The following is a 24,766-nucleotide window of genomic DNA, read 5'->3' as shown; positions in this document are numbered from 1 at the left end:
TGTTGTATGGATCACTATTCCTCGGATAAAAGTGTCTCTCAGTCTGTGTGTTCTCTGTCTCAGAGTCACAGTATTCTCTGATGTAGAGTAGGTATTTCCCTTTGATGTCTGTATTATCTGAAAGAAACAGGTTAGTGTTAGATTCCTTACCTTAGAATATCCCCAGGCGCCAGACTGGATCCTGAAGGTTTTGCGTAGCAGTACCCTTGCGCATCGGTAGGCGTCGTCCGCGGCTCCGCGTCTGTCGTCGGCGTCGTTGGCGCCGTGATGACATCGCCAGAGTACTTAGACGCCCCCCTCGCGCGCTGAAGTCAGTTCTTCTTTTTTCTGCGCCGGCAAGCGCCGATCCGGAAAAAGCAGTACTTTAGTCACTTTTTAACTTGACTTTTTTCGATCCTTTTTGATCTCTCTTCGAGGCCTTACGCCTCTCGGTGCCGGTAGGGATGCCCGGGTTCAAGCCCTGTACCGATTGCCACCAATTGATGTCGGTTACCAATCCCCACCGCCGGTGCCTCTATTGCCTTTGGGCCGACCACGACGACAAGTCGTGCCCCGACTGCCGGGCTCTGATGTCAAAGGCTAGGCGGGAGCAGTCCCGTAAGCGCCTCGAGATCCGGCAGTCGGCCCCGCGCCGCTCACGGTCCCGGTCCAGGAGGGGGTTGAGGGACCGGTCACGGGGCCACAGTCGTCGAAGCTCGGCGAGTCGTCACCATTCATCGGGCTCCAAGTCCTCAGGTAAGAGGCACAAGAAGTCGAAGAGGCGACATCGCTCTACCGACTCCCCCCGATGCTCACACGATGCGGCCGGGGGTTCGGGCGACACCGCCCACGCGGCTCCACCGGAGCCACAGGCATCGCGGCCTGCTCCATACCCGCCGGTCCCTTGGCCGAACGCGACGCCAGAGGAGATCGATGCCTTCTTCATGGCCATGAGGTCGCTCTCTCCTCCGTCGGGTTCGGCGGCGCCTTCGAGCCCCACGGTCCCGGCTGGGAGCCCAAGCGGGCCGGGTGCTTCGGCCCCGGCACTGTCGGCGACTTCGGTCCCGGCGCCGCAGGGCCCCGCTGGATCCAGTACCGGCAGAAGAGCAATTCTTCTATGATCCGGCTCCGTCCTTTGCACCTGATTTTCAGGAGATGGAGGGCGAGGGTGACTGGGAGGGGTCTGAGGACACTCTGACACTGGCGTGTCAGTCGTTTCAGGACTGGACAGACAACCTAGGGGAAGCCAGTGGTCTCGACACTTCACCTGACACTGGCTTTGACTCCCCTCCTACCGTGGCTACGGAGGAGGGGGCTGCTTATAGTGTGGTGCTGACGAAGGCGGCCAAGGTCTTGGCTCTTGAGCTCCCCGTCGCGACTGTGAGGTCTAATATCCTCACTGAGGTCCTTCAACCGCAGGCAGGCTCTCCCGACCCTCTACTGCCGTTTAATGAGGCTCTCACGGACGTCCTGTTGGGCACCTGGTCCAGGCCCACTAGTTTCCCCTGTAGATAGGAACGTCGCCAGGCGCCGGGCGACCCTAGTTTTCTGTCCACCCACGCCACCCCCGAGAGCCTGGTTATCCAAGCCTCTACTTCCCAGTCCGCATTCCCGACTGCACCTCCGGATCGGGAATCCAAAAGGTATGAACAGTTTGGCAAGAAACTTTTCTCCTCCCTCAGTTTGGGGTTGCGGTCAGTCAACACCGCTTGCCTTTTGGCCGTTACACCCACTTTCTGTGGGATACGGTTGCGGCCGTGTTGCCGGAGTGCCTTCGGAGGGACGAGACGCAGCGCGGTATTCCATTTAATGTGGGCTGGATACCACGGACTCGCTGGGCAGGGGGATGTCAATGACGGTGGCGGTTCGCCGCCACGCCTGGCTGAGGTCCGCCAACTTCTCGGCTGATGTCCAGAACACCCTCATGGACATGCCGTTCGATGGCAGCCACCTCTTTGGTGGCAAGGCAGATCATGCGCTTGAATGCTTCAAGGACTCCAGGGCTACGGCCAAGTCCTTGGGCCTGTCGGGCCTGCGTCAGCCATCTTCTGCCTTTCGCTCCTTTCGTGGCGGCGCCCTTTCACGTCCTGCCAGTCACGGGCCGCAGTCTAACATCCAGCGCAGCGGCGGACGTGGTAACCACCGTGGCGGTGCCAGGGGACAACTGCGAGGCTAGCCCACACCCACCCTCGCAGCATCTGCCGCAAAGCCCTCCTAGACCGAGCTTTCAGGCCCATTTGACGCCAGTTGGGGGCAGGGTCAAACATCACCTCCTCCACTGGCGCGACATCACTTAGGACAGGTGGGTGCTGCAAATCGTCCGAAGGGGCTACTCCCTCCCCTTCGAGGTGACTCCTCCAGCCATGCCACCGCAGTACCACCGCGTGTCGGGGGATCACTTTCAACTTCTGCAAGAGGAAGTATCGGCCCTCTTGGCCAAGGGGGCCATCGAGCGCGTTCCTGGTCCAGAAGTAGGGTGTGGTTGCTATTCCCACTACTTTCTGGTTCCCAAGAAGGGCAAAGAGGGCCTACGCCCTATCTTGGACCTGCGGAACGTCAACGGCTTCCTCCGGAAGAAGTAGTTCAAGATGCTGACTTTGGCTCAGGTCTTAGCTGCCCTGGACCCCGGAGACTGGATGGTAGCGTTGGACTTGCAGGACGCCTATTTCCACATCCCCGGCCTGCCGGCCCACCGGCGTTTTCTGCGGTTCACGGCAGGCCACGAGGACTTTCAGTTCACCGTGCCTCCCTTTGGCCTTACCAGCGCCCCACGGGTGTTCACGAAAGTGATGGCGGTGGTTAGAAGTGTCCGTCTTCCTCTATCTCGACGACTGGTTGTTGAAGGCGGGCTCGCCCCAGACAGTCGTCACCCACCTCCAGACGACGGCCGACCTCCTGCACTTGCTGGGGTTTTCCATCTGTGAGAAGTTGGCCTGTTATATGATGCTCACTAGTTCTAGTGATCACCTTGTATCAGTCCAAACAACCCTTATGGTGATTGGTTGTAAGTCAACCTTATAGACCAGCTATCCTAATGGTAGCATGGACAAAGCAGTCTTAGGCTAAACTCTTTTGGCATGGGAAGCCAGCTGTTTTGCCACATATAACCCCTTGAATACCAGATGAAAGGACATCACACAGGTTGTTATAAAAATAAACAGTATATTTATTAATAACAAACACCTCCGAACTCTTTATGAGATCAGAGGGCTAAGCACATGACAATCTCTTAGGAAAAATACGATAAGTTGCACAAAATTACAATGGTGCCCTAGGGGCACGGCAAACCATATACTAAGTAAATGGTATAAGGAAGTCGATAGAAGGAATGGAGCTGTCCAGAGGCTGTAGGATCGCTGGGACTACACTATCCTGACCTTAGGTAAGTAACAGGAGGCCCACGGGACGCGTGTGCAGAGTGTGAACTCACACGCGAGATGCGGAACAAAGTCAATGGCCAGTATAGTTTACAAAAAAGGTGAGTATGGACAGTCTTTACTATCTAGGACTAAAACGACTGGAAATCTGGACACTAGGAGAGTTAATCTACCCTTGAGCACCGAAATGCTCTTGTTACCTCACCCACGGGCTGCGGGTGCATAGGTGTCAAAGTGTGTCGGGTTTCCGCGTCGAAGTCTATGGAGCCTTGAAGAAAGATGCTGCAGGCGACCAGGAGGAAGATGTCCGGAGCGATCCACGGGTGGATCGAGGAAGAAGAGGACCTGAAAGCAGAGGGGACAGTGTTCAAAGTCACTAGCCAGTGACCGGTGTGGAACCAGGAGGGAACCAGATGCTGTTGTCGCGATCAGGTGAAGAGTGGACGCTTGTCTCTGCAGCCACGTGGACCAGGAGGTGTCTTCGATGACCAGGATGGAGGCACGAGCTGTCCCACGCAGGCTCTCGCTGTCGGCGGTGTCGGATCCGGATTTGGAGGCAACATGCCTTGGCAAAGGCAACCCACGCGGTGAGTGGAAACGGCGTCTGGAGTGGACCAGGAGGGTCCAGGGTGCACCTATTTTGAAAGGTAGCAAGGGCCAGTCTGGAGAAACCAGACCAGCAGTGTAGATTTCTTGGATCGTCGTCTAGTAGGTCACTAGCCAGCCGGCAAGTGACCAGACAACGCGTCGAGCAGCAATCAAGCAAAAGGGCCCCACGCAGATCTCGTGGATGCTGGAGGGCTGATCTTTGATGCAGGAGCTGTGCGGGGCTGGGGCTTCTCAATCCCCAAAGCACTTTCTCGAGGATGCCTCAGAAGTCGTGCTGGAAGCGAAGTGCAGTCTCTTCAAGATGGCCGGTCCCATGTGTCTCGTCGCACCCACGGATCTCAGCTGTGCTGCAGATGTAGGTAGAGGTCGGAGAGGTCTGGGAGTCCGGGTCTTGTCGGGCTCTGAAGTCTGGATCCGGCAGGAAGGACGACAAAGTGGACCGCTTGATGGTGCCTGCAGTTGCAGGGTGGACACTCCTTGCCCACAAGGGAGATTCTTCAGTCTTCTGTGGAGCAGAACGTCGAAGTCCAGAGTTTCTTCTTGTAAAGTTGTCAGGATAAATCTAATTTGGAATGGGACCAGCTCCTACCTTAATTCTCCTAAAGGGGGCTGTACTGGTGACTAGGTCCCTCCCATGGGTGGGACCAGGAAGGGGGGTGGTTACACCCCCTATCCTTTGTCCGGTTTCGCGCCGGAACTGGAGCTGGAGTGCCACAGCAACTGGTTTGAACCGGTCTATGCGCAGGGCACCTTGTATGCCCCAGGCATGTCTCATTCCTTTCAGGCCTCCCTACCTCAATACACAAAATCCTGTCTGGGGTGGTGCTAGCACCTCCCAAGGCAGGAAACCCTTTGTCCAGGCCTCCCTCGCTGGAAGGACTCCCAGCAGCAGGAGGTCAAACTTGTGTCTGTGGTGGCAGCATCCATTTTGTGATGAGGCTCGAGTTAACTTTAACCGGGGTTCACAGTTACATACATGTCGTGTCCCTCTAGAAGGGTGGAATGCTACCCCCGTCGCCAGAATTGGCGAGGGGGTAGTATTCCAATTCGTATGACACCTTACTCGACATGTTTTGATAATGTTATAACAGAGTTAGCATTCAACCGCGAGGATTATAATGCACTTAAGAGTATATGGTATAGCGTTATCATGGAACAGCTATAAGGACTTGGTTCCGCAAGCTGCAGACAGGCTCAGCTCATGCTAGAGCACCATCTCACATAATTCCAAGCACTCTACCTTCAGGATTGATAAGGCCTGCCATAGGAGTGACTGATGGGAATATGTGTCCATTTTGGGGTTAGATATAGGTAACTATATCTACAGCAAAGGGTGATTACACCACCTTGCCCCAGCTGTCTTACCAGCCAGTTGTGTCTGTTTAGATGGCCAGCCAGGGGTGGCATAATACATGCTTCAGCCCCTGGTAGGCCTTAGGTACACCTATGCCCTGGGTACCTAAGGTACACTGTACAGGGACTGTTAAGGTAGCCCAGTACCAATTGGTAAATGCGCCTAAAGTACATGGATGTCAATTTAGAGAGAACAGCTAGGCTGTGGATCTGATTAGCAGGCCCACAGCCAGGGAAAGTCGTAAACCAGTGAAGCAAAAAGCAAAAATCTGGGGTGACCATAGGATTGCAGACCCCACTCTCCTACACCATCAATGTGCCGAAGTCACACTTGTGCCCCTCTCAAAAGCTCCTCTTCATCGGAGCGGTTCTGGATTTGGCGCAGTTTCGGGTTTATCCTCCCGAACAGCGCGTTTGGGATATTCAGGCTCTGATTCCGATCTTTCAGCCTTTATCCCGGGTCTCGGTCAGGTTGACGCTGTGGCTTCTGGGGCTGATGGCCTCCTGCATCCTTCTGGTGCATCACGCCAGGTGGCGGATGCGGGCTCTGCAGTGGGACCTGAAGTTTCAGTGGGCCCAGCATCAGGGCAACCTGTCCGACCATGTCCTGATCTCGGAGGGCACAGCGAGACAGTTGTAGTGGTGGCTCACGGACCGCGATTGGGTCAGCGGCAGATCCCTCTCCCTACCCTAACTGGGGCACGTAGTTGTGACGGATGCGTGCCTCCTGGAATGGGGGGGTCACATGGGAGAGGCGGAGATCAGAGGCCTCTGCTCTCCGGCGGAGTCCCGGTTCCACATCAACCTTCTGGAGCTGCGGGACATCCGGCTTGCACTGAAGGCATTCCTTCCCTCTGTCCGGGGAAGCGTGGGGCAGGTGTTCACGGACAACACCATCGCCATGTGGTACTGCAACAAACAGGGCGGGGTGGGGTCGTGGACCCTTTGCCAGGAGGCTCTCCGCCTCTGGCAATAGCTGGAACACCAGGGCATCACCCTGGTGGTTCAACACCTGGCAGGTTCCCTGAACGCCAGGGCGGACAAACTCAGCCGTCGGTGCATGATGGATCACGAATGGCGTCTGATCTCGGACGTGGTGCAAGTTCTCTTTCGGCAGTGGGGAGAGCCTTGGTTAGATCTATTCGCCACCGAAGAGAACGCGCAATGTCATCAGTTCTGCGCGTTGGAATTTCCAGACGTTTTTCGTCGCGAGTGGAGCTGCCGTATGCCTTTCTGCCTATACTACTTCTGCCCAGAGTGCTGAAGAAGAGCAGGCAAGACCGGGGCCAAGTCATCCTTGTGGTTCAGGACTGGGCACGAAGATACTGGTATTCCGAGCTACTTAGCATGTCAGTCGATCTCGCGATTCTTCTGTCTCTTTAGGAGGACCTTCTGTCGCAGCAGCAGGGGATGGTCCTCCACCCGAACCTGTCCAGTCTCCACCTACATGCGTGGAGATTGACCGGCGACAGTTAAGGCCATTTGACTTTGCCTCCTAAAGTCTGTGATATCATTCTGGCAGCCAGGCGAACCTCCACAAAAATTCTTGTAGGGCATCACTCACATGTTTCCTCCTGTTCCTTTCGTGATGCCTCAGTGGGACTTGAACCTTATTTAAACTTATTTGATGTGCGCTCCCTTTGAGCCACTTCACAATTGTCCTCTCCATCTTCTTACTCTTAAGACTGCATTCCTGGTTGCCATCACCTCTGCCAGGAGGGTGAGCGAGCTCCAGGCTCTTTCTTCTAAGCCTCCTTTCCTTTCTGTCCTTCCTGGCAAAGTTGTCTTAAAAACACGTCCCTCTTTCCTGCCCAAGGTTGTTACAGCCTTCCACATCGGGCAGTCCATCACTTTGCCCACCTTCTTTCCGCCTCCGCATCCCTCAAAAGAGGAAGAGAGGCTCCACCGTCTGGACCCAAAACGTGCGCTCTCATTTTATTTGGACCGCACATGCTAGTTCCGGGTGGACGACCAGCACTTTGTTGGTTACGTGGGCGCTAAGAAAGGACGGACAGTGCACAAACGCACCATTTCTCAATGGGTCGTTTTGTGCATTAAGGCCTGTTCCTCTCTGGCTAAGAAGGAGCCTCTGGTGGGGCTGCTTGCCCACTCCACTCGGGCCACGGCGACTACTACTGCCCTGGGTCCGGGAGTCCCCTTGCAGGACATCTGTCAGGCAGCTACGTGGGACTCCCTGCACACGTTCGCTAGACACTCCTTCCTGGACAGCCAAGTCCGGAGAGATGGCTTCTTTTGCTGTTCGGTGCTCCAGCACTTTCTGGTGTGATCTTGGTTCGCAGACCCACCACCGGGTTTGGTATTGCTGGGGTATCTATTCCAAGGTAAGGAATCTAACCCTAACCTGTTTCTTTCAGATGCACAAGTTACTTACCTTCGGTAACGATATATCTGTAAGAAACAGTAGTTAGTGTTAGAGTCCTTACCGCCCCAATCATCCTCCCCGTTCTGCGAACCGATATCCAGGGTTAATAATTCCTTTGAGGGCCCTAGTTTCATGGCAGCAGTGTCGGCTTTTATCATGGCTCTGCGTTTCTGGCACGGAAAAGCTATGTATAAGAACTGACGTCAGCGCCCGAGGGCGGCGTCTAAGGACTCCGATGACGTCATCATGGCGCCAACGATGCCGACAACGGACGTGGAGCCGCGGACGACGCCTACCGACGTGCAAGGGTACTGCTACGCAAAACTTTCTGGATCCAGCTGACGCCTGGGGATATTCTAAGCTAAGGAATCTAACACTAACTACTGTTTCTTACAGATATATCGTTACCGAAGGTAAGTAACTTGTGCCTCAGTCACAGTGTTGATGTATTCATTATTACCTTTCAGTGCATCCTTGACTTAGAGATGGTACATTCACAGTCCAAATTTAGGTGCACTCTCAATATGTTCTCTGTCAAGGTAAATACCGCAGTCCGAAATGGATAACTCTTTGTCGGCTGATTCATTTTCCTCTCATAAATTAGATTCACTGGGTGGTAGTCGGTCACCATTTCTTCTAATTCACAGAGAAGCCAAGATTGTGAAAAAGGGCGAGTGTAGTTGATTAACATTTCTAAAGCAGCTCTTGGGATGCACCCTTTATTATCTAAACAACCATCAAAGGAAATGAGAGGATTTGTGGATGACTGTGGTAGACATGTGTGCACGCACACCTATAATGGTCAGTCAGTGAACTGAAAGGGTGCCATGTCGCTGCTTCTGATGGGGCCCTGACTACCTATAATTAGGTTCTTCTGGATTTTTAACACACAAGTTCCCATAATTAGGCATGTACATAGGGTAAATCATCAGGTTAATGTAGCTACAATCTAGATAAAAAGTTGTATAAATGAGTAACTTCTACATGTAGATCCTGAAGAAATGGTATTAACCCATTTGGGCGTGGAACAGAAGAGGAGGGTGAGATAAGTAAGGGCCCAATATGGGCAGCGGAAGAATATTGGAGCTAGGAATGAGTATGTTTAGAACGTGTAGGTCTTGGAGAGCCAGGTTTACAGGAAGAAGAGAATAGTGATCAGTGGACCAGGAGTTTCTACTGTGTTGAACTGAAGATGGGAGGGGAAACTTAAAGATAAATGGACGACTATGGACAGTGAAGCAGCACAGCCTTAGGGGGCATAAAATAGAATGAAGGACCAGGATGTTATGAATAAGGGCAGAGACCCTGAGGGAGACAGTAGGCTCATGAATAGTTCTTGTAAAACCAGGTTGGAATGGTATTCAAGATTATAGATTGACTGAACCTTCTCACCCCTAGCTGCAATAGGTAGGGTCTTTGAGGTAGGAAGAGGTCCTCCATCTGTCGCATCCTGTGTGGGCTGGAGTGCTGTAGCAGAAGGGGCCGAAAAAACAAGTAACAGTAAAATAAATCTTGTATCTCTGCAGGGGAGAACCCCAGGAGGGGAGAGGACATGTAGAAACCACCACATTAAAGACTGGAGGATTCAATTGCCCAAAACTTGTCGAAAACTCACATGGTTTGCAGTGTGTTAATTCCCCACAAATCAGTACCTAAGAGTAACAGCGGAAACCTTTGTGCCCAATTCTGAGTTCCACACGAGTTAGAAATGGGACTTATGATGAAGTATACCACCCTAGAAAAGGGTGGGCGAGTGCCCTGCTTCCTTCTATCAGAGTAGTTTATTGGTTTGGCTATCCTTTGCTTCTGAACAGAACACTGGAATATCCTGCTTTGAGTATTCAGAGTGGAGCTCTAAATTCCCTACACTTACATGGAGTATCATCTGTTTATTATGTTCATCAACTAATTTCCTTAATATGCAAATGGTCTTCTGTACACAGACGTTCTTAGGCATAATCTTTGACATTCTAATGAGCCCATGTTAAACCAGTTGCAATCTTGAATTGCTATAATATCTCCGGATTAACTTCAAAGAACTCCTGCTTTCACCTGCTTGACAGTGAAGACTGATTCTTCTAAAGAAAACTGCGAATATCGTTTTTGCATCTTCTAACATTATTTGCAATTTTTCTAAGGGTGGATATTGTTGCAATTATTGTCTTCATTTGTAACAGACATTTATTTTTATGATCTTTTTCAGGATGACTGTCTGAAGTCATTAACCAGGTTTGCTGCAGCTCACTGGACAATCGTACCTCTTTCTGTGGTGCAGTCACAGTTCTGTTCTCTTTTTGGATGTGAGTATGAAAATGTGTCTATCAGTCTGTGCAATATTTTGCTGTGTGTCAGTGTTTAAATCCTAGGGTACTAAAGTTCTAAAAATGGGGATCGTGGGTCCTAAAAACCGTATGGTTTTGTCAGCAAAGTTTCCCACAGTGAATTAAGTTGATTTTGTTTGCAGTGATAGTCCGGAAAGTCGAGCTGGATTTGTTTTTCATTAATATCATGTACTTCAGTTTTAGACAGTGTAGAGACCACGTACAGGTTACTGATCGCTTGGCAAGTAGATCATAAGAGGTGCACAAAAGTTTAAAAAACAAAAGTTTTTTTCCAAAAGAGACATTTACAATTATGAAAATTACAAAAGTATTAAATAATTAGCTATTGATGTATAGCACTCTTTTAGTTTTTTTCAATACAGTAATGATGTTTACAAACTGCAATCCGATGAAAGAGAATGTAAGCCTATTATAGACTCTCCAAAGAAACTTGTAGGGGTCTGTTTAAAATGTTGGCATAACATGTAATTTGACTATCCGATCCTTGAGTTACTAGATGTGAAGATTGGTCATGCCTATCCAAGCAAGTTGTGTTTCCTAAACTTTACTAACTATTATGGCTGTTTCTTTTGAGGAGGGTGTATTTATTTGATTTTAGTGTAGGGATCACAAAACATTTGGTCATGGACTAGAAATGTAAGTGGTGTGACCAAAAGATAAAGTAATTATCTGCTTCAATCTAACCCAGACATCTCACATATTAATATAAACCTTTATTTGTTTGCCATCCATATTCAGATGGATGTGCACAGATAGATATTCTTGAACTTTTCAGTAATGGAGAAGAGAGAAATGTGCATCATGCTAAGAATCAACAATGTACTTTCTTTTATGGTTCTGCCACCTTACTCATCAACCTGGAAGTCACTCCACAGAATGCTAAAGAAAACTACAGGACTGGTCTCTTTGTAAATTACAATTTTGGACTTGATAAGGAGTCATGATCTTTGTTAAGTTCAGGAAATTCCACCTCTTGTTCCTCTACTTCCACATCTATCAAGATATTTTCTGATAACAGGATGCTTAATGAATCCCAGACATAATGCTTGAAACACGGCCCCAAATTGTGACAATAAGGTCAAGGTATAAGCTGAATACCACAGAATATAGCAGGCTGCTGTGCTTCATTCCGTGTTTAGATATACAGAGACCGATATATAGTGATCTGCCTCCTTTTCGAGCAAAAGTGGGTAGACTGAAGAAACAAATCTAACTCTATACTCCTTTAAAGACCCTTTTAGGAAACAAAAAATATGAAACAAAGGTTAAGGAGTGAAATGCTCCAAATTGATAACGGGTTGCACAATTTCACTCTGTTAAATAATCCCATTTCTCGAAGATCTCCTCACACCCTGACATCAAAAGACTTGGTCTAGGTGTTCCAACCTCTACATCTTTGTTTTAGATGCTCTTATCCAATGGGCTTGTTACTTCTATGATGGCTTGTCCATCACAGACCTCTGTTTTTTTTACTTTAGACATCACTGTTTCAGTTATAGATCACCATCTTTGTCTGTCATGCAGCTTTCTATTATCATTGTTATGCAATGCTGTAATTTTGTATAGAGGGCGGCGAAGGTTGGTGGAATACTGAATAGCCACTCTTCTGTGGGCTCAGATTGTCACGACTGGTTTGATGCCACCCCTGGAGCCAGTATCTGATAGAGACATCTAGCCGCAGATTCCTTAACTTAGAATATCACCAGGCATGAGACTGGATCCGGGAATTTTTTGCAGCAGCACCTCTGCACGCCGGGGGACAGTGCCACACCATCCCACCCTGACATCGTCCTCGTACGTGACGTCAGCAAGGTCATAGAAATCCCTCCTGGCGCGCTGACGTCAGTTTCCTTCTTTTCCGCATGCAACACGGATCCGGAGTGAGCTCCTCTGGCCTGTTTTCTGATAGATACATCTGCTGTGTGGATTCCTCACCTTGTGAATATCCCCCTTGCGTCAGCAACGTTCGGAAATTTTCTTCGTAGCACGCCGACGTGGACGACGTCACAGGAGCACGGCATCGCACGCGACTCCGTCTGACGTCACCGACCCCTTATCAGGCCCACGCCGGCGTGATGACGTCAGTTCCCTTTTTTCCGCGTCTTCGACGCTAACGGTTTTCGGGATCTTCTGCGATACTTAGTATCTAGCTGTTATTTTATTGTCACTGTTTCTCCTTTGCGTCTTAATTCTTCATCAGAGGATGTCGTCGAGGAAGACAGGATTTAAACAATGTAGGTCTTGTGCCCGCATGATGTCTATCACTGACCCACATAAGGATTGTTTGTGGTGTCTTGGTTCGGTTCACGACGTTAAGAACTGTAGTTCCTGTTTTAAAATGAACCCGAAGACGCTTCGTGAGCGTGAAGCAAAGCTACTTCTCGCGAAGGTAAAAGGACAAGATACTGGAAGATCTTCGAGGTCAACGTCGAGACGCTCGAAGTCGAAGCATAGGTCTCGATCGACGTCGAGATCGGCGTCGAGATCCAGAGCGGGTTCGAGATCCAGAGCGGAGTCGAGATCCAGAGCGAAGTCGAGATCCAGAGCGAAGTCGAGATCCAGAGCGAAGTCGAGATCCAGAGCGAAGTCGAGGTCCAGGGAGAGATCTAGGTCTGGATCCAAGTCGGCTTCGGGTCACGCTTCGAGCTCCTCGAAGAGAAAGCACAAGAGGAGGAAGCACAGTTCAAAACATCATTCAGGGAAGGAATCTTCTGATTCAAAGAAAAAGTCTCGCAAACACCATAAGGACTTTGTTTCTCCTTCTCCTGCTTTGTCAATCGAAGGTTCTCCGACTCCGGAACCGGATCCGGTATCTTTACATCCTTCGGAACATGAAGAGGAAGAAGAAGTAATTCCTCAGACTCCGGCTCCGATGGAGACTCCTGTGGACCCAGAAGGTCAGAGTGAACAGGTGTCGGAACGACTCCATTGGAACATCCGGTAGGTTCGTACCCTCCCTTTCCTGGTCCTGGTCAGGACCCCTCGCATTTTCTCAATGCGATGTTTGGAGTGTATTCCAGGGCGATGTACCCCGCTGGAGCACCTGTTGGTCCCATGGGTCCATTATCGTACAATTTGGGCATTTCTCAGTCGTACGCCCCAGCTCCATTTATGCCTTTTATGCCGGCGCCTCTTACACCTTGGCTCGGTACGGCACCACCGAGGTCTTCGACTCCGCATCCGGCTTCGCCGACTCCGGATCGACCTCGTAGTTTGGATCGAGGTTCCACACCTGTCCGTGAGTCTCGTCCTTCGGCTGCCCCGATTCCTCGCTCGACGTCGAATCCGGCTCCGTCGGAGTCGTTACCGAATCCGCCGACTTCGATTCGAATAGAGTGGTCGAGACGAAGGGCTCAGCGTCTTCTTGAACAAAGGGAAGATGAAGATTCAGATGTGGAAGAAGGTGAGCTTCCTGATCATGATGATGATTTTGAAGACCTTCGTGATGCTAGTGGTCTGGAGCTCTCTCCTGAGTGGGGTCTACCTTCGGCTTCTGATGCTCCTTCTAGGGATGTGGCACCCTATCACGTTGTTATTAGGAAGGCTGCTGATTTTCTCAACTTGAAGCTGCCCACAGTTGAGTACAAACCCAACATCCTTACTGAAGTCTTACACTCTCCCTCTTCTATTGTTGAACCTACACTGCCGTTCACTGATGCTTTAACGGATCCAATAAAAGAGATTTGGAAGAGACCGTTGTCTGCTCCTGCGGTTTCGAGAGCTATTGCAAGGCGCTATAGGGTGGCTCCTGATGACCCTGCGTTCCTTTCTTCACACCCCTCTCCAGAAAGTCTTGTGGTGCAGGCGGCATGTTCTAACAGGGCTGCTGGCTCTTTCCCTCAAGTACCAGCGGACAAAGAATCAAAAAAATTGGATCAGTCTGCAAAGAAGACTTTCTCTTCAGGGAGCATGGCTCTTAAATCAGCTAATGCTACTTGCCTTTTAGGAAGGTATGTGCATGCGTTGATGGATTCAGTGAAGCAGTTATCACCCAAGCTTCCTGAGGAAGATAGAAAGAACTTTAATGAGGTGGTATCTGACACTCAGGCTGCTGCACGCATGGTCATTCAGAGTGGCATGGACACTGTTGATTCTGTTGCCAGAATTATGGGCTCTTCTGTTGCGACCAGGAGGGCTGCGTTGTTAAAGTCCTCTGATTTCTCTGCGGATGTGCAGTCTAGGTTGCTGGACTTACCTTTTGAAGGGACTGGCCTTTTTGGTAAAAAGGCGGATGTAGCCTTGGAAAGGTTTAAAGATAGCCGTGCCACTGCAAGATCTTTGGGTCTCCAGATGAGAGGGTCGACAACTAGAAAGTTTAGAGGCTTTGGTAGATCCTCTTTTCGTCCCTTCAGGCAAGGCCAACAACAACAGCAGCAACAGCAGAACCCTCTATATAAGTCCTATAGAGGTAGACAGAAGGGTCGTGGACGTGGGCGTCAAGTCTCCTCTTCCTCCACTTCCTCCAATATTGCCCAACCCCCACCCGCATCAGCAAAGCAGCCCTAGATTCACCATTCTGGATCATGTAGGGCCAGTAGGGGGTCGGCTTACTCATTTTCTACGAGATTGGGAATCGGTTACATCAGATCTTTGGGTTCTCAATCTCGTAGAGAATGGGTATGCACTTCCTTTTCAGGAGTTCCCTCCCAATTACCCTCCTTGCCAAGGTTATTGTTCAGAGGATCACCTGCTTCTCCAGCAGGAAGAAGTCCTGGCTCTGTTCCGAAAGGGTGCAATAGAGGTGGTTCCAGAGCAGGAGAGGGGTCAAGGGTGCTACTCCCGGTATTTCTTGATTCCCAAGAAGGATGGCAGGCTTCGGCCAATCCTGGATCTCAGGATTTTGAACCTCTATCTCAAACAGGAGAAGTTCAAAATGCTCACCCTTGCTCAGGTTCTTCTGGCGCTGATGGAAGAAGACTGGATGGTGTCGATCGACTTGCAGGATGCGTATTTTCACATCCCCATTCTGAAGTCGCACAGAAAGTATCTCCGTTTTACGGTGGGATCGCAGCACTACCAGTTTGCGGTCCTTCCGTTTGGACTTACTACTGCGCCTCGAGTTTTCACCAAGGTGATGGCAGTGGTGGCTGCGCATCTCAGAAGATCGGGGATACCTGTGTTCCCTTATCTGGACGATTGGCTGATCAAAGCGGAATCGCTGGAGAAGGTGCTTCATCATCTGCAAGAGACCACTCAGTTGTTGCACAGGTTGGGTTTTTCGATAAACGTACCCAAGTCTCACCTGGTGCCCTCCCAGCGCAACCTGTTCATAGGTGCGGTACTGGACACTACTGTATGTCGTGCATTCCCTCCACCTCACAGGATTCACGACATACAGGAGATGATTCCTTTATTCTTCAATGGAGCGGTTGTTCCAGTCCTGAAGGTCCTTCGTCTGCTTGGTCTGATGGCTTCTTGCATTCTGTTGGTCAGTCATGCACGCTGGCACATGAGGGCACTCCAGTGGTGCCTCCGCAGGCAGTGGTATCAGCACAACGGAGATCTCAGGGAGTCAGTGAGGATCTCCAGAGAAGCTGCAGCGGATCTGTCTTGGTGGGGCGTGGAGGTCAATCTGTCTCAAGGAAAACCTTTTCAACTGCCTCCATCAGTGGCCACAGTGATAACGGATGCATCCACTCTCGGGTGGGGTGCTCATCTGGGAGACCTGGAGGTCAAGGGCTTTTGGTCTCCAGAAGAAAGGTTGTTTCACATCAACCTTCTGGAATTGCGGGCGATACGTTTGGCGCTCAAGGCCTTCCTCCCTTCCCTTCGCGGTCGGTCGGTTCAAGTCCTGACGGACAACACGACCGCGATGTGGTACATCAACAAGCAGGGAGGAGTAGGGTTGCAGTGTCTCTGCAGAGAGGCTCTGCGTCTCTGGTCCTGGGTTCAGGACCATCAGATTTGTCTGGTGGCAAATCATCTGGCCGGGGTTTTGAACGTTCGTGCAGACAGTCTCAGTCGACAGCTCTCTGCCGATCACGAGTGGAGGCTTCACCCGGAGGTTGTTCACAGCAACTTTCAGATGTGGGGGAATCCTCGGGTGGATCTATTCGCCACTCGCGAGAATGCTCACTGCCCGTCATTCTGCAGTCTCCAGTATCCGTTGCAAGGAGCTTTGGGAGACGCGTTTCAGTTGAGTTGGGGAAATCAACTCCTTTACGCGTTTCCTCCCATACCCTTGATTCCTCGGGTTCTGAGGAAGATTCGTCAAGACCGGGCCCAAGTCATATTGGTCGCCCCGGATTGGCCAAGAAGGGTGTGGTACACGGACCTACTCCACCTCTCCTCTCACCCGCCGCTCCGTCTCCCTCACAGGGCAGACCTCCTCTCTCAGATGGAGGGGCAGGTTCTACACCCCCACCTCCAGACATTACACCTTCATGCCTGGAGATTGAACGGGGCAACTTGAGTTCTTTTTCTCTCCCTCACGATGTGGTGGATGTCATTCTTTCTGCCAGGCGCGACACCACTAAGTCCATTTATTCCTATAGGTGGTCTAAATTTGTTTCTTCGTGCAGGGAGAGGGATGTTGACCCTTTGGCTCATTTATCTGATATTTTACAATTTGCTCTTTCTCTGGCGCAGCAAGGTTTGGCTGTGTCCACGGTCAAGGGGTATCTTTCGGCCTTATCGGCGTTTCTCTGTTTGCCGGATCAGCCCTCTCTCTTTAAATCTCCGGTGGTTTTAAGATTCTTGAGGGGTCTCATAAATATGTTCCCTCCTACTCCTTTTGTTGTTCCTCATTGGGATTTGAATCTTGTGCTGACCTTCTTAATGGGTTCCCCCTTCGAACCCTTGCACAAGTGTCCATTGAGGCTTCTCTCTTTTAAAACGGTCTTCCTCGTTGCAATCACCTCGGCAAGGAGGGTAAGTGAGCTTCAAGCTCTAAGTTCCAAACCCCCATTCCTGACCATTCATGCTGAAAGGATGGTTCTCAGGACCAGGGCTGCTTTTCTGCCTAAGGTGGTGACTCCTTTCCATCTTGGGCAGTCCATTACCCTTCCTACCTTCTATCCTCCCCCGTCTAAGGAGGAAGAGAGACTGCATCGCCTGGACCCTAAGAGGGCGGTGTCTTTCTATCTGGACAGGACTAAAGACTTCCGGATGGACGACCAGCTGTTTGTTGGTTTTGCTGGTTGCCAGAAGGGCAGAGCGGTGCACAAGCGCACACTTTCCAGGTGGATAATCCTGTGCATCAAGATCTGCTACTCCCTTGCGGGTAAGGACCCTCCTGAGGGTATTAGAGCACATTCAACTAGAGCAAAGTCTGCAACATCTGCTTTGTCTAGAGGTGTACCTGTTGAGGACATTTGCAGAGCCGCGACTTGGGCCTCCCTCCACACTTTCGCGAAGCACTACTGCTTGGATACCGAGGTGAGGAGGGACGGCCACTTCGCGCGCTCTGTTCTCCAAGATTTCCTGGTATAGCAGAGTGGTCACCCTCCTCCAGGAGTGGGGACTGCTGTGGGACTCTATTCACCAGGTGAGGAATCCACACGGCAGATGTATCTATCAGAAGAACAAGTTACTTACCTTCGGTAACGCTTTTTCTGGTAGATACTATATCTGCCTGTGGATTCCTCACATGCCCACCCGCCTCCCCGTTGTCCACTCTGCTATACCTGGTTTTATTGTTTGTATATATTTTGGGTTTTGATACCTTTGCTATGCACTGTGTGCTATGATGGTTTGTATGTACTGTGTACATTGTATATATGCATTTTTGCTGTCGTTGGTCCGTCCGTGTGCCTCGAAGGCATGGAAAAAAGGGCGGAACTGACGTCATCACGCCGGCGTGGGCCTGATAAGGGGTCGGTGACGTCAGACGGAGTCGCGTGCGATGCCGTGCTCCTGTGACGTCGTACACGTCGGCGTGCTACGAAGAAAATTTCCGAACGTTGCTGACGCAAGGGGGATATTCACAAGGTGAGGAATCCAAAGGCAGATATAGTATCTACCAGAAAAAGCGTTACCGAAGGTAAGTAACTTGTTCATCTGAAAGAAACAGGTTAGTATTAGATTCCTTACCTTAGAATATCCCCAGGCGTCAGTCTGGATCCGGAAACTTTTGCGTAGCAGTACCCCTGCGCGTCGGTAGGCGTCGTCTGCAGGCGTCCCCTGCGGCTCCGCGTCGTCGGCGTCGTGCGCCGTGATGACGTCGCTGGAGTATATAGACGCCGCCTCCGCGCGCTGACGTCAGTTCTTCTTTTTTCCGCGCCAGTTAGCGCAGATCCGAAGAGCAGTACTCCGGTCTTTTGACCAAGTTTTTTGTTAACTTCTTTACGGTGCCGGTAGGATGCCCGGTTTCAAGAGTTGTGACGAGTGCGACCGCATGATGTCGGTCACCGACCACCATCGACTCTGCCTCCGGTGTCTGGGCGCGGACCACGACGTGGAGTCCTGCGTCGACTGTCGGGCCTTGACTGGAAAAGCTAGGCGGGAGCGGTCCCGCAAGCTTCTCGAACTCCGGTTGTCGGCCCCGCGTCGAGAGCGGTCCCGGTCCGGTCGGAGGTCGAGGGAGCGGTCGAGGGAGCGGTCGCGGAGCCGCCATGGGCGCTCCGGGAGTCGCCACCATTCCTCCGGCTCGTCAGGTAAGCACAAGAAGTCGGGGCGTCGCCATCGCACCCCCGACTCCCCCCGACGCCCGCGTGCTGCGGCCGGGGGCTCGGGTGACCCCACCCCCGCGGTCCCGCATGGGTCGCCGACGCCGTCTGCCCCACACCTGTCGGTCCCTGGGGCAGGCGCGTCGCGTGAGGAGATCGAGGCCTTCCTCATTGCTATGAGGGCGAGGTCTTCTCCGGCGGGGCCTTCGGCGCCTGCGGGCCCGTCGGTCCCGTCTGGGGGCCCGAGCGGTTCGGGTGCTCCTGCCCCGGCGCCGCCGGTGGCTCCGGCCCCGGCGCCGCTGGTTCCCTCTGGTTCGTCGCCGGCTGGTCTCCCGGCCTCTCCGGCGTCGGTTCCTGTGGGCCAGCCCATGGTACCGCCCCCGCGTGGTGCAGCGACTCCGCCGTCGGCTCCGGCCGGCGTCGGGTCCCCGGCACCGACGCCGCGCGGCGCCACCCCCCTTTCCTCCCCGACTCCGGACTCGGAGCCGGACCGGCGTCGGCCGACGCCGGACCCGACGCCGATGGGGCCTGTTGACCCCGATGTCTATATCGTCGACCCAGAATATGGGTATGACGAGGAGGAGTATGGAGAGGGTTGGGAGGGGTCTGAGGACCCTCTATCCCGTGCCTGCCAGTACGATGTGGACTGGGTAGGTGATCTGGGTGATGCCAGTGGCCTGGACGAGTCGCCCAACCCTGGGTTTGTCTCTCCGTCCCCTGTGGCGTCCGAGGCGGGTGCTGCCTATTCGGTGGTCCTGATGAGGGCTGCCAAGGCCTTACACCTTGAGCTCCCCGTCGCGAAGGTCAAACCGAATATCCTGACGGAAGTTTTTAAACCGCAGTCATGCCCCCAGGAGCCTCTGCTGCCGTTTAATGAGGCCCTGACGGATGTCCTTCTGGGCACCTGGTCCAGGCCCGCCTCTGGTGCGCCGGTTGACCGGAACGTTGCCAGGCGTCACCGTCCCTGCGCGGACGACCCTGCCTTCCTGTCCACCCATCCCTCCCCGGAGAGTCTGGTGATCCAGGCCTCCACTTCGCAGTCCGCATTTCCGTCGGCTCCGCCCGACCGGGAATCAAAGAGGTACGACCAATTCGGAAAGAAAGTGTTTTCCTCTTTGAGTGCTGGGCTGCGGTCTTGTAACACCGCGTGCCTCTTGGGCCGCTACACCCACTCCCTGTGGGATACGGTCGAGGAGTGTTTGCCGCACTGCCCCCAGGAAGTGCGGGACAAGCTCACCCGGGCCTTTGTTGAAGGCCGGGATGCGGCGCGGTACTCGATCCGTTGTGGTCTGGACACCACGGACTCACTGGGACGGGCCATGTCCACTACGGTGGCGATTCGTCGCCATGCCTGGCTGAGATCTGCCAACTTCTCACCAGACGTCCAAAATACGCTTATGGACATGCCATTTGATGGCAGTCGCCTATTTGGTGACAAAGCGGACCACGCGCTGGAGCGCTTCAAGGACTCCAGGGTCACGGCCAAGTCCTTGGGTCTCTCGACCCAGACCCAGCGCCAGCAGACGGGTTCGTTTCGGCCCTTTCGTGGCCAAGGGAGAGGAGGTCCCACACGTGCTGCCAGCCACGCGGCGCAGAGCGCTCCCCAGCGCGGTGGCGCCCGTGGTTTCCGCCGTGGTGGCGGTAGAGGCCAGCGTCGTGGTCAGTCCACGCCTCCCTCCGCTGCGGCATCCAAGCCTTCCTAGTCCGAGCTTTCGGGCTCACGTGACGCCAGTGGGTGGCAGGGTTCGCCATCACCACTCCCGCTGGCGCGCGATAACATCGGACAGGTGGGTGCTGCAGCTTGTCCGAAGGGGCTATGCCCTCCCCTTCGAGTCCACTCCTCCAGCCATGCCACCGCAGAACCACCGTGTGTCGGGGGACCACTTGACACTTCTGCAGGAGGAAGTTACGGCCCTCTTGGCCAAGGGGGCCATCGAGCGCGTTCCTGGGCCAGAAGTAGGGTGTGGTTGCTACTCCCACTACTTTCTGGTACCCAAGAAGGACAAGGGAGGCCTGCGTCCTATCTTGGATCTACGGAACGTCAACGGCTTCCTCCGGAAGGAGAAGTTCAAGATGTTGACTTTGGCTCAGGTCTTGGCTGCTCTAGACCCACACGACTGGATGGTAGCGTTGGACTTGCAGGATGCGTACTTTCACATCCCCGTCCTGCCGGCCCACCGGCGTTACCTGCGGTTCACGGTAGGCCACGAGCATTTTCAGTTTATCGTGCTCCCATTCGGCCTTACCAGCGCCCCACGGGTGTTCACGAAAGTGATGGCGGTGGTCGCAGCTCATCTGCGCCGGTTAGGGGTTTCAGTCTTCCCCTACCTCGACGACTGGCTGTTGAAGGCGGGCTCGCCCCAGACAGTCGTCCACCACCTTCAGATGACGGCAGACCTCCTGCACGAGTTGGGGTTTTCCATCAATGTGCCGAAATCACACCTGTGTCCCTCTCAAAAGCTCCCTTTCATCGGAGCGGTTCTCGACTCGGCGCAGTTTCGGGTTTATCCCCCGGAACGGCGGGTCCGGGATATTCAGGCTCTGATTCCCATCTTTCAGCCGTTATCCCGGGTTTCGGTCAGGTTGACGCTGCGGCTTCTGGGGCTGATGGCCTCCTGCATCCTTCTGGTGCATCACGCCAGATGGCGGATGCGGGCTCTGCAGTGGGACCTGAAGTTTCAGTGGGCCCAGCATCAGGGCAACCTATCCGACCATGTCCTGATCTCGGAGGGCACTGCGAGACAGTTGCAGTGGTGGCTTACAGACCGCGATTGGGTCAGGGGCAGATCCCTCTCCCTTCCCCAGCCGGAGCACGTGGTTGTGACGGACGCGTCCCTCCAAGGCTGGGGTGGCCACTTGGGAGAGGCGGAGATCAGAGGCCTCTGGTCTCCGGCGGAGTCCCGGCTCCATATCAACATGTTGGAGCTGCGGGCGATTCGCCTGGCACTGAAGGCATTCCTCCCCTTTGTCAACGGGAGTGTAGTGCAGGTGTTCACGGACAACACCACCGCCATGTGGTACTGCAACAAACAGGGCGGTGTGGGGTCGTGGACCCTTTGCCAAGAGGCTCTGCGCCTCTGGCAATGGCTGGAACGTCAGGGCGTGACTCTGACGGTTCAACACCTGGCAGGTTCTCTGAACGCCAGGGCGGACGAACTCAGCCGTCGGTGCTCGGTGGATCACGAATGGCGTCTGAACTCGGATGTGGCGAGAGGCCTCTTTCGGCAATGGGGAGAGCCTTGGTTAGATCTATTCGCCACAGAAGAGAACGCGCAATGTCATCAGTTCTGCGCGTTGGAGTTTCCAAGACGGCACTCGCTCGGCGACGCCTTTCGGCGCGAGTGGAGTTGCGGTCTGTTGTACGCCTTTCCGCCTATACCACTTCTGCCCAGAGTGCTGAAGAAGATCAGGCGCGACCGGGCCCAAGTTATCCTTGTGGCTCCGGACTGGGCTCGAAGGTACTGGTATCCCGAGCTACTCAGCATGACAGTCGGTCCCTCGATCCGCCTGCCCCTTCTGGAGGACCTTCTGTCGCAGCAGCAGGGGACGGTCCTCCACCCGAACCTGTCCAGTCTCCACCTCCATGCGTGGAGATTGAGCGGCGACAGTTGAGGCCATTTGACTTGCCTCCTGAAGTCTGTGATGTCATTCTGGCAGCCAGGCGTCCCTCCACAAAGTCGGTATACGCCTGCCGGTGGAACAGATTTGTGGCATGGTGCACAGCAAAGGCTGTGGATCCCCTTTCTGCCCCTCTATCTGAGGTTCTCCTCTTCCTCCTTTCCCTTGCCCAGCAGGGCTCTGCTCTGGGCACTATCAAGGGCTATCTTTCTGCCCTTTCCGCCTTCTTGAGGCTACCTGATCAGCCATCTTTGTTCAAGTCCCCTATTGTGTTAAGATTCTTAAAAGGCATCACGCACATGTATCCTCCAGCTCCGTTCGTGATGCCTCAGTGGGACTTGAACCTGGTTTTGACTTTCCTGATGTGCGCTCCCTTTGAGCCCCTTCATTCCTGTCCTCTCCGTCTTCTCACCTTAAAGACGGCCTTCCTGGTAGCCATCACCTCTGCCAGGAGAGTGAGTGAGCTCCAGGCTCTTTCTGTTCAACCTCCTTTCTTGTCTGTTCATCCTGATAAGGTGGTTCTTCGGACCAGACCTTCTTTCCTGCCCAAGGTAGTCTCTGCTTTTCACATTGGGCAGTCCATCACCTTGCCCTCCTTCTTCCCGCCTCCGCATCCTTCACAGGATGAAGAGCGGCTCCATCGTCTGGACCCAAAACGTGCGCTTTCATTCTATATGGATCGCACACGCCAGTTCCGGGTGGATGATCAACTGTTTGTTGGCTACGTGGGTGAGAAGAAGGGAAGGGCGGTACAGAAACGGACCATCTCTCGGTGGGTCGTCCTGTGCATCAAAGCATGCTACTCTTTGGCTCGGAAGGAGCCTCCTGTTGGGCTGAGGGCCCATTCCACTCGGGCCACGGCGGCTACTACTGCCCTGGGCCGGGGAGTCCCTTTGCAGGACATTTGCCAGGCGGCCACGTGGGCCTCGCTGCACACCTTTGCGAGGCACTACTGCCTGGACAGTCAAGTCCGGAGGGATGGCTTCTTTGGCCGTTCGGTCCTCCAGGACTTTCTGGTGTAGGTTGTATTGGTTCGCAGACCCACCACCGGGGTTGGTATTGCTGGGGTATCTATTCTAAGGTAAGGAATCTAATACTAACCTGTTTCTTTCAGATGAACAAGTTACTTACCTTCGGTAACGATATATCTGTAAGAAACAGTAGTTAGTATTAGATTCCTTACCGCCCCGCCCATCCTCCCCGTTCTGCGAACTGATACCTAGGGTTAGGGACATCCCTTTCAGGGCCCTAGTTTCAAATGGCACCAGTGTTGGTTCTCACATGGCTCTGCGTGTTCTGGCGCGGAAAAGCTGTGTGCAAAGAACTGACGTCAGCGCGCGGAGGCGGCGTCTATATACTCCAGCGACGTCATCACGGCGCACGACGCCGACGACGCGGAGCCGCAGGGGACGCCTGCAGACGACGCCTACCGACGCGCAGGGGTACTGCTACGCAAAAGTTTCCGGATCCAGACTGACGCCTGGGGATATTCTAAGGTAAGGAATCTAATACTAACTACTGTTTCTTACAGATATATCGTTACCGAAGGTAAGTAACTTGTTCTTCAGGCCCCTTTTTCGACGCTTTGCGTCAGACCAGTGTGCGATGCCTTCGGGCTTTAAGTATTGTAATTCTTGTTCGCAGCAAATGTCCGCGACAGACCCGCATCTTATTTGTATGTGGTGTCTGGGCGGGCACCATGACTCCACGGAGTGTGAAGCCTGCCAACGTCTGAAAACCAAGTCTCGGCAGAAGCACCGTATGAAGCTTTTCTCGTTACTGCTGTCCCGGTCGGAGTCGTCTCGCCCCCCGGCCTCATCGTCGACTGCAGGTCCCTCTACCGTCCGGTTATGCCGTCGATCGCCCTCTGGGGTCCGGGGCCGTCGTTCTCCACTTGGTAAGTCGAGGCGCTTTTCGCCTAGGTCATCGACTTCACCTTCTTTTGTTGTCAGGGGTTCTGGTTCCCGCAACTTTTCCGATGTGCGCTCCCTACGGTCGCCCCCCCTCTATCTGCCCTTTCCGGCTGTGGGGGCGACTCAGGCCCAAATGGAGGCCTATGCTACAGGCTTGCAGGCCTCCCTTGGCCCTCTCCTGTTCCTGGGGCGTCGGGATCTCTGCTTCTTGTGGGGTCTCCCACGGACTCGCCGGTGGGTTCGCCCCCAGCGCCAATTGAGCCCTTGCCTCCCAGGAATGTCGGAGATGTGGTGTCATTAGGGCGCGGCCCGGCTGGTTCCCCCACTACGCTCCTCGTAGGGCCGTTAGTGCGCGGCCCACCTGGGTCCCCCTCTTCGACTCACGGCGCCTCTGCCGCGCTGCATAGCCCCACGGGGCTCTCTGTGGCACCGCCCGTGCTCATAGCCCTGACTTGAGCACACCCCAGCCTTCCGGGCAGGCAGCCGCCGGTCCAGGGCTCCGCTCCTTTCTCCGGAATCGGAGGCTCTGCCTCCGCTCCTCTCTCCGGAATGTGAGCCCGCTCTAGATGAGGCGGAGCTGGCGCCT

The 24,766-nt window shown here is 53.4% G+C and overlaps 1 protein-coding gene across 2 annotated transcripts in view; it reads left to right on the top strand.

Moving 5' to 3' along the window:
* The window catches only part of UBR2 (ubiquitin protein ligase E3 component n-recognin 2), a 1,610,484-nt gene that overhangs the window by 1,073,800 nt on the left and 511,918 nt on the right, over positions 1-24,766 (top strand). For both annotated transcript variants that reach the window (XM_078649714.1, XM_078649715.1), the window contains exon 37: positions 9,905-10,001. In XM_078649714.1, coding sequence (XP_078505840.1) covers positions 9,905-10,001 — 97 coding nt within the window. The remainder of the gene's footprint in view (positions 1-9,904; positions 10,002-24,766) is intronic.

This window comes from Lissotriton helveticus, chromosome 6 (assembly GCF_964261635.1).
Source record: "Lissotriton helveticus chromosome 6, aLisHel1.1, whole genome shotgun sequence".
Taxonomy (NCBI): Eukaryota; Metazoa; Chordata; class Amphibia; order Caudata; family Salamandridae; genus Lissotriton; species Lissotriton helveticus.
The sequence above is the reverse complement of the archived record's forward strand: the minus strand, read 5'-3'. Positions and strand labels throughout refer to the sequence as shown.